The sequence below is a fragment of the Brugia malayi genome (genome assembly GCF_000002995.4).
Source record: "Brugia malayi strain FR3 genome assembly, contig: Bm_v4_Chr1_scaffold_001, whole genome shotgun sequence".
In the NCBI taxonomy this organism is placed as follows: domain Eukaryota; kingdom Metazoa; phylum Nematoda; class Chromadorea; order Rhabditida; family Onchocercidae; genus Brugia; species Brugia malayi.
The window spans coordinates 4,426,875-4,445,111 of record NW_025062475.1 but is presented as its reverse complement, the minus strand read 5'-3'; the positions used below and the strand labels follow the sequence as shown (position 1 = coordinate 4,445,111).

General features: G+C 25.8%; 4 protein-coding genes across 5 annotated transcripts; 1 reads left to right on the top strand and 3 right to left on the bottom strand.

The window, feature by feature from the left end:
- Window positions 1-621: 621 nt before the first annotated feature.
- Bma-rnp-7 (RNA binding protein, putative) lies at window positions 622-5,561 on the top strand (the record flags this gene model as incomplete). Of its 2 annotated transcripts, XM_043076532.1 has the most annotated exons (9): window positions 622-765; window positions 1,094-1,156; window positions 1,448-1,502; window positions 1,654-1,718; window positions 2,121-2,183; window positions 2,521-2,599; window positions 4,610-4,711; window positions 4,976-5,201; window positions 5,450-5,561. In XM_043076532.1, the coding sequence occupies 9 exons, from the start codon at window positions 622-624 to the stop codon at window positions 5,559-5,561; spliced, it is 909 nt and encodes a 302-aa protein (XP_042932466.1). The 2 variants fall into 2 exon arrangements, with proteins under 2 accessions (XP_042932466.1, XP_001896768.2); XM_001896733.2 differs by lacking the exons at window positions 4,610-4,711; window positions 4,976-5,201; window positions 5,450-5,561 and adding an exon at window positions 3,458-3,477.
- A 703-nt stretch (window positions 5,562-6,264) lies between these two features.
- Bm6061 (Hypothetical UPF0205 protein C40H1.5 in chromosome III precursor, putative) lies at window positions 6,265-7,435 on the bottom strand (the record flags this gene model as incomplete). Its single annotated transcript, XM_001896735.2, has 3 exons — window positions 6,265-6,402; window positions 6,636-6,772; window positions 7,273-7,435. The coding sequence occupies 3 exons, from the start codon at window positions 7,433-7,435 to the stop codon at window positions 6,265-6,267; spliced, it is 438 nt and encodes a 145-aa protein (XP_001896770.1).
- A 2,093-nt stretch (window positions 7,436-9,528) lies between these two features.
- Bm2684 (Hypothetical UPF0205 protein C40H1.5 in chromosome III precursor, putative) lies at window positions 9,529-10,571 on the bottom strand (the record flags this gene model as incomplete). Its single annotated transcript, XM_001896736.1, has 3 exons — window positions 9,529-9,666; window positions 9,995-10,131; window positions 10,406-10,571. 3 exons carry the CDS (start codon window positions 10,569-10,571, stop codon window positions 9,529-9,531), a joined length of 441 nt encoding a protein of 146 aa, XP_001896771.1.
- A 3,874-nt stretch (window positions 10,572-14,445) lies between these two features.
- Window positions 14,446-15,663, bottom strand: Bm10653 (Hypothetical UPF0205 protein C40H1.5 in chromosome III precursor, putative; the record flags this gene model as incomplete). The annotated part of the gene is made up of 2 exons (XM_001894159.2): window positions 14,446-14,660; window positions 15,501-15,663. 2 exons carry the CDS (start codon window positions 15,661-15,663, stop codon window positions 14,446-14,448), a joined length of 378 nt encoding a protein of 125 aa, XP_001894194.2.
- Between the last annotated feature and the right edge of the window lie 2,574 nt (window positions 15,664-18,237).

Genomic DNA, 18,237 nt, shown 5'->3' with positions numbered 1-18,237 from the left:
AACTGTAGTAAAAATATGACTAATTTTATTTGATGAAATAAAATTTTTAAGTGATTTAAAGAAAAGATGAGTAACCTATTTTCAATTTTCATAAATTAATATTAAGTTATGGAAAATTAAATTAGACATTATCGCATTGGGATTGACGATTTGTACAACGCAACCGCTATTTTGACAGTTCTAAAGTTGCATTGGTTTGACAAGTTTGGTTTCAATATGACTTTGAGGTCGGTTGACTGGTGGTATGATGATGAGGTTAGGGGGACGTGTAATAAAGTGTTCTCACTGCTTTACGTATAGCGTTCACGTGTAAATTCACGTATGGAACTTTTTTTTCTTTTGATTTTGTTTTTGGAAAATCGTTTTTTTTTTGGTTTATATAGCCATGTTTGTTCTATTTTGTATAATAGTTTATATGTCGTTATCTATACACTTAGCATTGTTTAACTCAGATCAGATTACTTTAGCATTACTTTCGATTTCCTTTATTACACATAGCACAAAGATGTTTCATATTCATGTTACATCTAGTAACATTTTAATTATTTGTTACTATGAATTTTGTAATTCCTAATTCTTCTTACCATTTCAGACATTGTTATCATTGGCCATTATTGCACTATGACACAGTTTTTACCGGATAATTTGTTGGCGTTGTTTGAAGCACGACCACCATTACCGTATAAACCACCGCCCGATGATTTACTTATTGACCGGAAGCGACCGAAAATGTCTGGTTTATCCGAATACATTCATCTTTTCGAGGTATGTTTTTGCATTGTAAGATGACAGTTAATTCTGTAGAGTTATTCGAAACTTGATTTGATTTTATCATCTAGTTTCATACGGTAAATTATAGCAGGTGTTTCCGAATTATGAGGCAGTTATATCATATTAACATATATGGACTTTATTTTAAGTAAAGCGTTAAAGTGAAGAAGTAATAATCGCCTTATTGTATTTTTTATATGACTAACTGTTTTATACATGCGGAAATTTTCTTCAGAGAACCTTCATTAATGGTTATACTAATAAAAACTTACAAACCTGATGTCAATAAATAGTATAAAATGGTGTTTATACTTGTTTACAGGACCCTAAGGATACGCCACCAAAGCCAGTCTATGAATCGAAAGAAGAAAGACGGGCTCGACGGGTTAGTAAAATATATTTCTCGATCCAGAATAAAAAATTTAATTCATTTGTAGTTCCTTTTGATTTTTTTGGCTAAATAAATAACAAGATTGCAGAAAGATTTAAATGAAAAGATTCTAACTTTTCAAGACATTTCAGAAGATGAAATTTTAAAGATGTAGAAAAGTTTGTCCTTCGGTTTTCTGAGATGTTAGATTGCATAAGTAGAAGAGCAGTGTTCTCTACATATGTATGAAAAAATAAATACCATCATCTTTTAACAGTAACTGCACATCTTATATGTTTGTTGCAGCGAAAAGAAAAGGAGGAATTGTTGGCATATAAGATTGAACAAGGCATTGCGACATGTATGTTACGTTATTATTAATTATTGATTTCATTGCTTCGATCGCAGAAGCTTATTTTTACCTTTTTATTGAAATTCTTTACACTTTTATTTTTTTTTGTGTTTTCAGTTTTAAAATTTTTGTAATTGTAATTGTAGTTTTCCTGTTTCAGGGAATCCAGCTCAGAATCCAAGTGCAACCACCGATCCGTATAAGACTTTGTTTGTAGCTCGAATAGTAAGTTGTTAATACAATATTATTTTTTCTGAATTAATAAACGGTTTTAAACAAATATATGAAACAAACAAAAGATTACCAAGAATGGAATGATTTTCGGTATCATTTAATTCGATCTGAATTTTACATGCACTGTAATTGAAGTTTATTCGGCCTAAGAAACTTATTATGAGGGTAATATGGAAAAAAAAAAAAATCGTTCATAGTTTTGCAAGTATCGCTCCGAGTTCTAAACTACTGTGAAATAATGAAATAAAACTACGTCGAGAATTTTTTGATGCATGTAATTTTTTTTTTGCTTATCCTCACTTTTTTTTTATGATACGAGGGAAATTTCTTCGATGCATTATAGTTTACCTTTGTATTCAGACTACAAAGTAAGTTCTTTTTTTTTGTATTCAGAATTATGAAACGTCCGAATCGAAACTTCGACGAGAATTTGAACAATTTGGGAAGATCACACGTGTAAGTAAAATTCATTATAAGTCTTAATAAGTCCGGGATGCAAAAAAAAAAAAATTATAAGTCTTAATAAGTCCGGGATGCAAAAAAACCTGCGGTGCAAAAAATGCAGAATTATTATGTTTTACAAGATTTTTTTAATATTCTTTAGATTTTTTTTATATTTCTTTAGTATTGATTAGGTAATGATCATTGTGTTATCATATGTTACTGGTTTTTGGATGAACAAACTTGTGTTTGCACCATAGCGTTCGTATATTTATTGTCAACATCCCATGTGAAGCTTACTAAATGACCTAGTCAATAACAACCAGTGACGATCGGCGAAAACAAATTTCAGTTAGCATTGGTTCATGATAAAAATGGAAAACCACGAGGTTATGCTTTTATCGAATATCAACATAAAGAATCAATGTCAGGTAATTTTCTAAATTAGTTTATGAAAATACTGAAATGTTTTAATGATGGTAAGTCAATTGCTTTGTTGAAAATTTTGGTACTATGGGTAGATAATAATTGTATTGTCAAATTTTCTTACATTTCGTACATTCATTAACTTTCGCGGACGCTAAGCTTGGATGTTTAAGTTTGTTTATTAAACTTGATTTTTACACATTGAATCTGCAGACTGTAAAAAGTTCAGATATGAATGCAAAATAAAATCCAGCTGATCTTTGTTCTTTTAAAGTAACTTATTTTTATTGAAATGCCGCTTTATTCTTTCTTGTTTAAACCACTCTTGTTCCGTTTTTTTCCTTGCAGTATTTAGCTGGTTTTCTCGTAAATTATACGGCCTTATTAGAATTGTCTTAATCTTATAGTACAATCCAACAATTCAGTCGACACATTACACTTAATTTTTCTTTGACAGTATGAACCAACTTTTGATGACACCTGAACAGATACTCTTTCAACCGTCTCTCGCATGACCTAACTTGACATATGGGCTGAACAATGCTGTATAGTAAAGGTAACAATACTGGGTTACATTACGTGATGCAGTTGCTGTTGTAATTCTTTGAGCATTATCATGCATCTTTCCTACTAGAAAAAAAAATTCCTTCTGAGGTAATTCTGAGATTGTTAGTGAAGGAGAGGAATTATTTCTTCAAATAAATTTTTAGTTATTGGGACATTTGTTATTGTTTGTTTGCAAATGGGTAAGTTACATGGTTGTGTGATATTTGGACAAGCACACCTTTCTTTCTTTCTTGGCACAACTTTTTTAATACTTCTTTTTTGGAAATCTACAAAAACTTATGGTGCTGTATTTGCAGAAGGGCAGCATTCGCTTTGAATGGTCGTGCCTGTCTCTTGAATGCACACATATATCAGCCATGGGTTTGTTTCTAAACACTGTGATGAGTCGTCTAAATTTCACATGATTTTTAAAATAGAAGTTTTGAAGTTAAAAAAAGGAAAAGCAAAAATAATAAAATACATAACAGGATACGACTCACACAGAAAAATGGTTAAGAAAACATGAAACTGGCGCAAGATTGCAGAGCGTTTTGCCATGGTTTGTTTTAAGTGCGGTAAGGCTCTGTGTATGTGTGTGTGCATGTGTATGTATGTGTGTATATAAGTATATATATTTAAAAAATATATATATGTTTAATATTTGCGATACCGTCAATTAGCAGTTTTATTAGGAGTGAAGCAAGACTAATAACTAGCAAACTTTATTCTGAAACTGATTGAGGCTGCCAGAACAATATTTCAAAACGATGTTTTATACATGAATGAAAGAATGAAATTTTAAAATTAATGGATGAGGGAGCATCCCTGGTAATATCATCATTAAAAAAAAAAAAACTATTAAGCATGCAGAGATTTATTCGTCGAAATGCCTATCCAAATCAAAAGATTGGGGTATGTGGCCTACCTTGTACTTTAATAATATTGTTACTTAGATGTTATAGCTGGCAGCTTCATTTTTTTTTTTCTGCTAGTATGGATATGTAACAGTTTATTTATTATTTAATTTTACTTTCTACTCTGTTTATAAGCAAAAAGAAAAAAAAATTGTTTATTATTTGATACTAAAGGCGGGTAAGTTGAAAGGAGTAAGTTGTTGTGTGGGTAAGTTTTCACATGGACGCATGCTTCTCCAATTGGCACATGCTTTTCATCTAGCAGATATTATTGTCATATTGTCATTAACGTACATTTAAAGGTAAGCTGGGTGAGTTCCTTTGAGTAGCAATAACCTGCGTGATGTAAGGTAAAGTTAATGTCAGCAATTGTTATTTGGACTAGAGATTGGAAAACCTTCTTTGGTTTTTTCGACAACAATTATTTCTTCTAACAGGGAATTATATATCACTGAATTTATAGTGATTGATGTATCTACTCTGACAGAATATAGACTGTTGCAGACACAGCGTTACGTGCTGTTTACCAATTATCCATTAATAAATTGTTTTTAGAAGCTTACAAAAAAGCTGATGGCATGAAAATTGATGGACGACGGGTGGTTGTTGATTATGAGCGCGGTCGTACACAGAAATCTTGGTTGCCACGACGGCTTGGTATGTTTATTATCGCAAGTTTACAAAATGTAACACTTGTAAATGTAACTGATTTTGAAGTTTTGGTCTGTTTTATTCACAAACTTTGGCCCGTTTTTTCACAAGAAATAAGTATTAGTGATTCAAACGATTTGCATGCAATTTTAGCTTTTTTTTCGTCAATGATACAAATTAAAAAGTGTATATAAAAAAATACTTTGAGCTTGGAGTTTAAAATCCTGAAGTTGTATCACCACATAGTAATGGAGATGATACCATTTCTAGGTGGTGGTAAAGGTGATACACGACGTCTTCGTGAATCAAAAGCTGTGCTAGAAGCAGCTGCATTAGAAATGGCTCATGAAGACCGTGATCATCGATCTTCATCTACCCATCGCTCATACTCCCATGATCGCGATCGGGAACATAATGGCACAGTTTCGAATTCAAGGCGTCACAGTCGTAGTCGTGATCGTGATCGTGATAGAGATCGTGATCGAGATTCAAGACGGTCAGTTCTTAATGTTTAATTGTTACTAGTATTATTTATCTCATCTTCCGAACTAAGAAATAAGCATAAAAGTATTTTGGGATGTATAAAGTGTAACTTATAGGTCATTAATGTGGAATGAATAATACTGATGTGCAAAGCTAGCTGCATGTACAAAATTGCATTCCTTGTATTTAATTTTTATGTGTTAATATACATTTCTTTACATGTTTAAGGAAATGCAACAATCAGGACTTATAACATTTTAGGTACGATGATCATCGTTCGTCACGTGATGGTCGAAGCGATGGTGATCGGGACCGTGATTATCGGGATCGTGATCGAGATAGAGGCCGCGATTATGATCGTCGACGCCATTAAGTTACCGGATAATTTGAGCAAGGCTTTTCGTTTTCCTTTTTTATTTTCTTTTTTTGTGAATCTGAAGTGTTCATCAAGTCATTTATTAGGCCATTCAAAGCAAGTCATTTTAATGGTTCTCTGATTGCGCAGCAGAGCTTCTTGATCACGGTAAGTTTAGTTCATAACGCAATACAGCTTTGGCAAATCCCTTTTTTTATTGTTTGAAATGAATTGTGTAATGTTTTTATGAATTGATATAAAGTTTTATTTGTCGTATTGTTCGTTTCGATGTTTATATTGATAAATTTTGGATAGATCATTGAAATTATTTTGTTTAGCAAGTCATCAGATTACATTTTGTCGGTCATTATATCGCGATTATTGGATTTCTGCGTTCAGTAGTTTATTAAGTCGATGGTTGTTAGGTTGATCACCTGCATATTGTAACAGATGAATTTGATAATGTATTCATTAATTTTCCTCATATTGTTACAAGGGAAATATTCATTTAAAATCATAATACATTAAATTGGATTCATAAGATTATATTTGAAAATGTAAATTAATGGATACTTCATATTTCTTGGTGGACAACGGTGAAATAATGGCCACTACTACCACTGTTGTTAGTTATTCCAAAATGTCACAAGTTGTTCTCAAAATTCAAATTTGAATGAATTATTTCACTTAATGTAACATCATAACACGCATCAGTGTTTTCTTAATGTATACAATCGCGAGTTTCTCCAGCAAATTTGCCAGCTAATTCAATTGTACCCGCATTATACCATTTCCGTGGTGTTTTTGCTTCTGTGATATAACCATCTGGTATCATAATGCTGATTTTTCTCTGGCATGGCTAAAATATTAAGTGAAAATGAAATTTAGAGGAAAATAGGAAATTTGAAGTAAGGTTCTTTTGGGAAAAAATGGCATCTTTAAATATAATTTCCGACATTAATTCATGAGTGAAATGATTTTACTAAAAGTTAAGAAAAGGTGGTTCGTTACTGATTTGTGGATTTTTATCTCTTAATTTTTCAAATCTTATAAACTAAGATTTTAATTGTGCAAATGAAATAATTCCATTGCCTTAATTCCATCATTGCAGTCATGGTAAATGTTGAATTTCGGATCAATTGGTGACATTTCATGTATGTAGCCGGAGAGCTCGAAATTTCCTTGCGAATCAGATTTTGTTTCACCCATGAAATCATCCATATCAATTCCTGAAATGTTTTTCATTTCTTTTTTTTGGTTAAAATACTAATTTTATAGCTTTCAACATTTTACATCTTAAATTATATTCACCGATTGATCTCTCCAGTGATTAGTACTCTCAAATGATTTGTTGATTTGCAATTGGTGTGCATTTTGTTTCCATTACAAAATGGTAGTAATTAAAAGTATGATTTGGAAAAAAGTTCTCTTCGTGATTTCAAATGAAAGATAAATGGGAACTGGTATTTTCTTGCACTAAGTAATTTAATTTAATTTTTTTTTTTGACAATAACAATATCATTGGATGATGAAATTCATCAAGTAGGATTTTACAAATCGTAGGATTACTAGGAGCATATATATATTCGAAGCAATTATAACAAATAGAATTTTTCATTCATTCCAATACTTTTTTTTTGGCATACTTAGTAGGCTGAATCTTGTTGGTATTCTGAACTCGGTGAACTAGTCTCTATAATCATCGTTTAATTTGATAAGTTGCACTAACCTCTGTCATCATCGTATAATTTGATAAGTACCCGAGGTGCAGGTCGTCCGTTGCACATTAATGTACCTCGAACACCGGTGCTTTGTACACGTCCAACTAAGCCACCAAACGCACAAAATACAATCGGCAAACTGATTATTAATAATAATAATAAACGGAACATCTGAAATTTCTTTTTTTTTTTTTTTTTTCACTAAATATTAAAATTTGTTGGATTGTGTACCATTAAGTTAGTAGATTTTTTAATACAAAAGTTTGCTACAGTTCTAATATTACTTTTGGAAAGAATGAATGGAAAGCATTTTGTAATGTGATAGCTATAAAAGGATTTGATAAATGAAAAAAAAAAAAAAAAAAAAAAAACTTTTTTAAGAAAAAGAGAAAAGAGATATCAAATCGTTTGAAAGTCCTTAACAAAAATGGCATATTATATGACATGCGACTAATTAATTAAAAAAAAAGATTCACAATTTTTATACTAGTTTTTTTTAAATTAAAAATTTTTTAGCTGTTAAAATAAAAAGTTTAAATTTAAAAGTTAAAAAAAAGAATTTTTCAAAAAATAGTAACGAAAAATAAAAATAACTACATTTTTTTGTTAACATTCAAAGTAAACAATCTCCATTACTGTTCATCATTAAATTGAATATTAATAAATACGAAAAAAAGGTTTCAAAAATATTTCAATTTTAATATATTAATGTTAAGAATAGCTATCAAAATTTGAACTTAACATGATAACATTAAAAATATAAGAAATTGGAGAAACAGTTGAAAAGAGAGTTAACGTAAGAGATGGCTGTTGCTCATACAATTTGATAAATGAACATTGCGAGCATTTCAAATTTTGAATCACATAACAACAGTTGTTCCACAAACAGTCATACCACGTAACTTACCCTTTATATATTAGAGAGAATGCATTGATGAAATGATCGGATCGTCAATGATGACAAACAAGGTCCTTTACAGTGATATTAATCTATTATTATGATACAATCATTCATTATTAGTAATAATAACAAGACAACAAAAAAAATGACAATAATAAAAGCGATAATGATAATATTTAATAATTGCAATAATAATGATTGATAATAATAATGATAATAATAATAATAGTAGTAATAATAACAATAATAATAATAATAATACAATATTGTATCATTAATTATGATCATGATGATTACCCAATTTGTTTGCTGCAATAAATTGAACTTATCTATAAGTACGAATAACTCACTTCAATGATTCTCATGTATTTCTGCTGAAAACAGACTAAAATTGTAAAATTTGATTAAAACCTAAAATTAATTCCAAACTTCTATGCGATGTTTTTATATCTATTAACCATATAATTACTAAATTATATTTAACAAAAAAAGGGATTGATTAATAAAAAATTTGTCAAATAATGTTTTCAGCAGTAAAATTATAACCAAATTGTAAGAATTTTGGATTTGCATATGACTTTTTGAATTTATTTTTTGCAGGTTAATCACAATTCATTGTTTAAGTTTTTAATAATATGATATAAAAGAAAATATTAATGCAATAAATATTTTATTTCCATTATCGATTTACTCAAAATAAATGTTTAATGGTAGAACATATTCAAACAAATATATGAAATGCCGTCACGAATTATATTTCCATACTTTTCATTTTTCCTTGCATCCATTTTCTATTCCTTTTTTGGTTTTAAATTTGTTGAAATAAAAAATGCTAAATTTAGCAATACTGAATTTTATCCTTTTTTCCTTATCATTTGTATATTAATTAAATTCATAAATATCAAATTTATCTTCATATTTTAATTAAAAATTATTCAGCATATTTTCTCAAATTTATTTCTTTATTTTTTGTTCAATTAGTTCATAAAATTATAAATTTTGTTGAAAATGTTTTTGTCAAAATTTTATTTTTGAATAGTTTATCTTTTTAATAATAAAAAAAGCTTTTTTCTTCCTTTTTCCAAATAATTCATTGGAAAAAACTTTTTTCCAATCCTTTAATTTATTATTTTACCAAAAAATATCAAATGAACAAACTTTTTACATAAAATGTGAATGAATATTTTTTGGTCTATTCTTCAGTGGAAAATCAAATGGAATTAATTCATACAATTGAAAAATAAAATGATCCACTTCTTTCTTTCTTTCTCTCCCTCTCTCTCAATCCTTTCATTTTATCATATCATTACAACAGTAATCTAATAAATGATATGATTAAAATGATAATGATACAATCGACATTCTAATGTATGCAATCACGTGTTTCACCGCTGTATTCACCTGCCAACTCAATTGTTCCAATGTCATAAAGTTTTGTTGGTACATTACCAATAGCAATATACTCATCCGGTATCATAATACTGATTTTGCGTTGACAAGGCTGCAACACCTTATTTCACCTTATCTTATCATTTTTTTATTATCACTAATCATCTTAAACCAGAAAAAAAAGGAAAAAAATTGAATTTTTCCCTCTTTTTTCGTCGCAAAATATATATTATAAAACTTTAAATAAATAACTGCACATCTTTTTTTTTTAATTTCAGATTTTTCAAAAAAGAAACATTATTTTTTAAAAATCTCAAATTTCTAAATCGTTTTCTTTCTTCATTGAAAGAAATTCTTCAACCAAAAATACTGTATCTAATTCTTTGTCTTTTTTTTTGTATGATTTAATAAATTTACAAAATTGATAATTTAATACATACCCACCAACCATCATTACAGTCATGGTAAATGTTTATTTTAGGATCAATTGGTGTCATTTCAGCATTACTTCCAGTAATTTCAAAAAATCCACGTGAGTCGGTAATGGTTTCACCCATAAAATCATCAAAATCCAAACCTGTAAAAATTATTGCAAATAAATATAAATAATAAACAAACAAAGTTAATGTTATCTTTTCAATTTAAATTAATACATGGTATTACTATTGTTTCCAAAGATTTAATTCATTATCTAGAAAATTATGCTGCCAAATAATATTACTGTAAGATTCAATATATATTTGTTTGTTGTTTACGTTTTGATGAGATATTAAAAGAGATTTACTAATTCCTTTTTAAATAATTTACTAATTTTCTCTTAATACATATCTTTTCATTTGCTAGACTGTTACCTCTGTCATCATCGTACAGCTTAATTAGTACACCACTTTCAGGTCGTCCATTACAGGTCAGGTAACCTTTAGCACCTGCAGCTTGTGTTCGTCCAACTAAACCACCAACTGCTCCATAGATTGATGGTATTAGAAATGTTGTCAATAGCAAAATTTGTCGTATCATAATCTTTCAGCAGAATTTCTGGTAACAAATCGGTCATAATTCAATTTTTCAACTAAATTTTCCTCTAATTAACTGATTAACTAATTTTTCATTACTTAATCAGCTAATTTTTCTTAATTAATTAATTAATTTTTTCTTAATTAACTAAATGTCTTTTAATTAGCCTATCACCTATATACAAGTAGCAAATTATTTAAGAAAAAAAATAGCAAACATTTTGTTATAATAAGCTGATAAATAAATCATCTTACATTATAATTTATTTCATTACTTAAATAAAAATATGAGCGAAAATTGCCTCGTGTTGATCTATCCAAAATTTCCAGTTTGTAAATTCCATTTGTTAATTTTAATATTTCAAAAAACTTTTAAAATATTTGTATGAATAGTACAATGAATTAATCCATCTTAATTTTATGCTCACTGTTTTTTTTTTTCATTTTTGTTTTTATTTTTGTTTTTGATAAATTAAAAATTTTCTGTCATTTTGAGTATAAAAAAAAAATTCTCATTAATGTTGTTAATTTATCAGATGAATTATAATAATTTATGTCATAATTTATTTTACATCGTTTTTCTATTAAATATTATTAACTAACTGAAACAAAAACGATTTTTTTTAATCATAATAAATAAATTTAATTTCCGATTCTTTCAACGATAATATGATTTTTGCTTATATTTTTATATTGAAATGTTAATCGAAAACAAAAAATTTTTTATTTCCTTTTTTTTTGTCTCTGTCTCACTAATTCATAATAAATTATTGATAATGAAAAGTAATTACTTATTAAATAATGTCAATAAAATTAGCTGTGCTAATAACACTTTAAGTAATTGACTAATAAGCGAATAAGAAAAATCACAAAATATATTAGTGTGGAAAACATTAGAAAGATGAAGCAATAAAGTTAAAATGATGAGAGTTTCGAAAAGATAAACGAATGCTACTAGAGCAAAAGTTTCGATCTTGTTGATTTGATAATCAATCAAAGAGCACAATTTCTAATTATACATTATTTAATCGTTTCCTTTTCGTTAACATTCAGTTTAGCTCCATATAATAGCTAAAATTAATTCGAAATTAAAGAATTATAAATTTTGAAATAATATCTAAAACTAATTAATTCATAAATAGATTTCTAAATGATCTGTGGACAAAAAAAGAAAAAAAATATGAGATTTTAAATAATATGTATAAATAAAGTAATTTATAATTAAAAAGCATCAATCAACATGTAAAATAAAATAATTTATAACTATAAGACTTTCAACAATGTGAAAAATTATAATATAATTTATATTTCCAAATGTTATTTCATGTATTTTCCTTTTTTTTTTTTGCTTATGATTAGAAAATGAAAGTTGAGGATTAGTAATGATTAAATTTAGTCTGTTTATTAAGAAATGTCTTATTATTCAAATTAAACTAATTAAATTTTTAACTAACCAAATTAAGTAATAACTGAATAAAACTTATTTGAAATTGTTTATATCTTTTTTCTTTTATTTTTGAATTTTATTTATTTGAATAAGAATGAAAGAAAAATAGCTGCGTGATTAATAATTAGTATTGTTTACATAATTTACCAAATTAAAGTTTTCAAACTAAAATTTTATTCAATTTGCAATGAAAAATAACTTAAACTATGTTTTCTTTTTTCTTTCTTTCTTTTCTTGCTCCTATTTTTTTACTCTCTCTCTCTCCTTCTGAATTATTGAAGTAAAATTATACATTAAGAAAGTTGAAGCAATAGATGATAAAAATGAGATGAAGAGAGTTGTTATTTAACAAATGTTATAATTTGTTTATTTGTTAAAATTATTTTTCATTAAATTTTTCGAAAATTTGCTTGCTAATATCGTAAACATGTAAATATTAAAAAAAACTGAGCTAATAAAATAATATTTGTTAAATAATTAACATTAGATTAGGGCAAAATTAATTATATCATTTTTTTTTTCCTTTTTTTTTTAAAATATTTTGTAGCTAAAAAAAGTTGTTTTCTTTCTTTTTTTCGTATTTCTAATTATGATTTAATTATTGACATAAAATTTTTTGCTAACTTCCACAATGTGTTGAATTTTTAAATTTTACTAAATCCGAACTAAAATGTAAATTATTTATATTTATTGTACGCTTTTTGAAATCTTTCAATAAGTTTGTAGAATAATTTAATAAAATTCATATTTAATTGTATATATGTAAAAATTCATTTTTGCATCTGTCACTAAATGTAAACAATCAAGAAAAAAAAATTAAATAAATGATATATTAAGTGATCGAAATAAGACAATTACAATAATCGGAAAGGATTGGTTAGTAAAATGCAAAAAATTTTGTGAAAAATAAGGAATAAAGTAAGAAATTTGAAGTTTTTTCAATTGTTAGTAATAAAAATTTGTGCAAAAAGTTATGACTAATATTGTTCATATATTTCAAAAATGTAATAAAAGATTGAAAATTCAACGGCATATGAATGAATTTAAAATAATAATAATAAATGTTAGAAAGTAAAATGTGATCCATTGCAATTTAAATTAATTAAAATATAATGTAAAAATTAGATAAGATTAAATTAACCAAATTAAAATTTTAAATTGATCAATGAACATGAAAAAGCAAATCGATTAAATGATTGATTAATTAAAGAATTAAAAAATGATTAAAGAAATTAAGGTTTACTCAATTCTATCGTTTAGTAACAAAAACACGAAAACAAAGGAAAAAATCTTTTTTTTTTGCACATTAAACAAAACATTTTCAAAAAATTCAACAAAAAGAGAAATTTCATATGACAAAAATTAAAAAATGCTATAAACAATTTACAGATTTCAAAAGAAAAATTTTAGTGGATACAGTCACGTGTTTCACCTTTGAATTTACCCGAAAGTTCAATATTTCCAGCATTATAGAATTGTTTTGGTGCTTTTCCACTGCTAATATAGCTATCAGGTATCATTATGCTAATTTTACGTTGGCAAGGCTGAAAAAAAATGAAACTTAATATTACAAAGTAAAAAAATAGGTATAAAACATTTAATGTTATAAATTCCATAATATTATATAAAATAAATTAGAACTAAACAATTGTTTTTTGTTATGTAATTCATTAATTTATCATGCAGAAATTATAAGTAATCGTTAAAAAATTTAACAATTAATTAATGAATGAAGATAAATAGTTAAAACTTTGTTGCTTATTTGAAAAAATTTAATTTCTTTTTTTTTTGCAAAATTTTTCAATTTTAGTGTAATTTATTTTGATTGCATAGCAATTTAATTTGAATACAAAACATTGAACTGATTCGAAAACTTTTAAGTTAAACGCTAATTTAAATAAAGTATGAATAAAAAAAAAATAAAATAAAACACTACATCATAGTAAAAACAAACAGTGAAAGTATCAGAAGACATTTTTTAGACGGATTAATCTGCAATTTATAAATTAAATTTTGATTAAACTCTTACGATTATTGAATAAAGATAAGAAAGGCATAAAATTTTAACTTATAATCGAAGTAAGCTTAAGCTTCAATATTAAAATTTCATTCTCCACTAATGATTAATAAACTACCATAAAAAATTGCAATTTCCTCTCCAAAAAACAAAAAAAAAAAAAATTAATGTAATAACGTGGGAAAAAACTTTTTTTCTTTGAGAAGATTGATAAAATAAAAAATATGAAAATTTGATGAAAATAAAATTTGAGTACAAAAATTGACAAAACTTAAAATTTAATAGAAAAAAAGGAAGCAAATGATGAAAAGAAAAATAAATAGTACGAAATAATAATAATAAAGAAATAAAAATGCAAGCATATCTATATTTATTTACAAAAATATTATCAAATCCAATCTATCTGACCAAATATCATTTCTGCTTTTTTGAAAATATTTGAGGTAAACCTAAAAATATAAAAAAAAATTTAAAAATAAATGAAACTATTACAATCCAATTATCGTTACAATCATGATAAATGTTAAGTTTCGGATCAATTGTTGACACTTCATTGGTATAACCCGAAATACGAAAATGACCTTTACTATCTGTCCTACCTTTTGCCATTAGATCGTCTGTATCAGTACCTACAAATATCAGTGCTAGCAAGCAAATGATTATTAATTTAACATCCATACTTCTTAATCATTCATACAGTTCATGCCAAACATTTTACTTATTTATCATGATTTGAAATGTATAACAAGAATGAAAATGAAAAAATCAATTATTAAATCATTGATCAAATCATAATTTAAGAAAATAAACGAAGATAATTCTATTGGTAATCCATACATTTCAATTACTGGTAAAATCAAAAAATTTTAATATCTAAAATTTAAGTATCAATCGAAACAAATTTATGTGCATGCAATACTGAAATATTCTTCATACAATAAATTAATCTCAAAAAATAAATTCATTCAAACAATAGTGAATTTTTCTTAACATTTAATAAATATTGTAGAAAACAAAGAAATAAAAATTCATTTATAATTTTTCATTATTAATATTTCTGGTGATTTTATTAATGTAAACAAAATATAAATTGCTAAGCCATACAAATGCTCCATCAAATCTTTTATATTTATTTTGGTAACAAATTAATTGAGCAAATTAAATTCCTCAAAACTTCCATTTTATGGTAAATAAAATCTCCCATTTTCATTCTTTTTTTTCTTCCGTAATAAATAATAATCATAATCAAGTTGACCAATATGACGAAAAATTGATTATTCTTATTATCGTTATCATTTTTATTAATTCTACAGTCGTAAGCAAAGATAGATAAAAGATACTGTGCCATAAAATCAAATTAATAGAATATCTAAAAGCATTATAAACAAATTTAATGCTATGAAGAAATTTCATACTTAAATAACGAAAAAAGATGAAAAGTTAGAAGCTGGAAAAGATTGATAACAAACCTCTATCATCATCATATAATTTGATAAGAACACCACCAAGTGGTTTTCCATCACACATAAGGGTACCTTCAATACCCGCACTTTGCGTTCGACCGATTAAGCCACCAAGCGCACCAAATATACCGGGGAAATTGAAAAGAAATAGTAATAAAACATGCAACATCTTTCTACAATAATAATAATATATAAATCAAAGGAATTAATTTTTTCCAACTTATAATGGCTTGCCGCGATTAATATTATTATTATTATTATTATGAAGCCTCAAACAAGGATGGATGAAAGATATTGTGTTATAAAATCAAATTAATAGAAAATGAAAGTATTATGAACAAATTTTATGCCATGAAATATTAAAATATAAGTATTAGTGTTAAGATATACTATTTGATGTTAAGGAGTTACAAAAAATTTTTTATTGGAATTTGTATTATTTTTTTTTTGCAAATAATGAAAAATTCGTTAAACTAAGCTCACTTGTAAACCAGAAATATTTATTGAAAAGAGAGGAAAACAGGAGTTGGAAGAGTAGAATGGTGACGAAGAGGAAAGGTGAAAGAATTTCAAAAGTAACGAATAATTGTAAATAAGGAAGATTCATCATTGATCATTTAATGGTGATGGTGACAGGATGAAAATATTTGATGAAATTAATGGTTAACCGATCGATTAGTCGTGCAAGAATAGATTGTGCATTAAAAACAGTTGAAATGATAGTTTAAAATAAACTACGAAATGGGGGAAAATATTTTAAATGGATTATATATAATTATGCATGCAATTATTTGTTTTTGCTGTTACTTTAAAATTGTTCCCATTTTTTTTGAGGAATGGATCAATCTATGATTCATTTTTGCTTTGTGAAAAATTTGAAATTATTTTAAAATTTAATTGGTGAACTTTGACATTTTTTTAAATAAATGACTCTGATAGCATATAATATGAATAGAATGGTTGATTGAAGTAAATTTCTATGCTAGTAATTATAATTATACTAGTAATTATAATATTACTTTTACAATATGTATTACCAATATTTTTTGTTAAATTATGTATATTAATAATGTAATTTTATAATATTGGTTACAATTTGGGGTTAATTTTTTTTTTAAGATTTAGGCAGTAATTATAACTTTCTTTTCTTTTATATTTCTTTTTTCTTTTGAACCTTTGGTATTAAAAGTTCTTCTCATATGAATCATTGGTAATTTTTTTCAAGAGAAGCAAAAAATTAAAAAGAAAAAAAGGAAAGAAAATTCGAAATGATTTATTTGTTATCACAACAATATTATATGGTGACGTTAAAATAATACGCACAGTAAACAAAAAGGTCAAAGTATAAAGGTATTATATAAATATTTATTGAAACAGTGACATACTGATATTACTTCGATGTAATAAAGCATTTTGATTATTGATATTCATATGTTGAAAATGATAGTTTATCCTCATCAAATGAACTAATCAAATTTTGGTGGTCAAATTTTTACCCTCAAAATTTCAAAAAAAAAAAAAAGAAAAAACTCATGAAGGATTAAAAAAATTGAATAAGAACGAATAAACGTATCAATTGATCAATATGAAACTTTCATCACTCCTAGAATATTATTTAATTAATTTATAAATCTAACTTATATTTCTTCTCTCATTTACCAATTAATAATAAAAAAAAATGTTAGCATTAAACTATTAATATTAATTCTCAAAAATGAAAATTAGTAAGAAAGAAAAATAATGCTTCAATCTTTTACTTTTATAACATTTCATGTAATCAATCGTATTATTCCATACAAGTGAGAAAACATTTTGATCAACTAAGATAATCATTAAATGTACATGTTGAGACTTTCTATTACTCCCTTTGTCAACTATTTCAAATATTGAATAATTTCAATTATTCTAAAAAAAAATAAATAATTCTGCAAATAATTTTATATCGGAAGACATAATTTTTTCTTTTCTTTTTTTAAAATTCTTAATTAAAAAAAGTAATTATTTTTAATAATTATTAATTTATGTTCTGTATCTTCTTGTTATTAATCATTAAAAAAACTTTTATTATTATTATTTGTTTCAGAAATTCTAATCAGAGATAGACTATTGATGACAGCTTTTTTTTAAATTAAATTCTATCAAATGAAAAAAATTAATAAGATATATGCTGCAAATTTTATATTCAATATTTTATTCCCGTAGAAAGGTACATTTCAGTTCAGTAACAGAGATGAAAGTATTAATGAAATTTATTAATTAATCTCTTTCATTATTTTATTTTTAAGTATTTTTTCTTATGAATCATTAATCTACGATTTATTTTAAATGTTATAAAAGATTTTTTTATTTAAAATATTATTTTAATAGCGCACGATTGTCGCAGAATACGAATTCTTTCCTTTCTTTAACTTTAAACTAATTCAATATTATAGATAATATCATTCATTATTGTTTCTAATATTTCTTGAATTAAATTAGGTCAATTATTTTAGAAAATATAAATTATAAGAAGGTGAAATGCCATCAAAATGCTAAACAAAATTATATATGTGTGTTTATTTTTTTGTTGTTTAGAAATATAACCAAATTTAATAAAGTAGTAATTATGATAATATTAATAATTGCTACAATATATGTTGGAGTAATTACTGTAAAAAGTATATTTGTTCATTATTTTGTGTGGTGCAAATCTATTGTTATAAAATAAAAAATAATATTCAAATTATCAAATATAATTATTGAA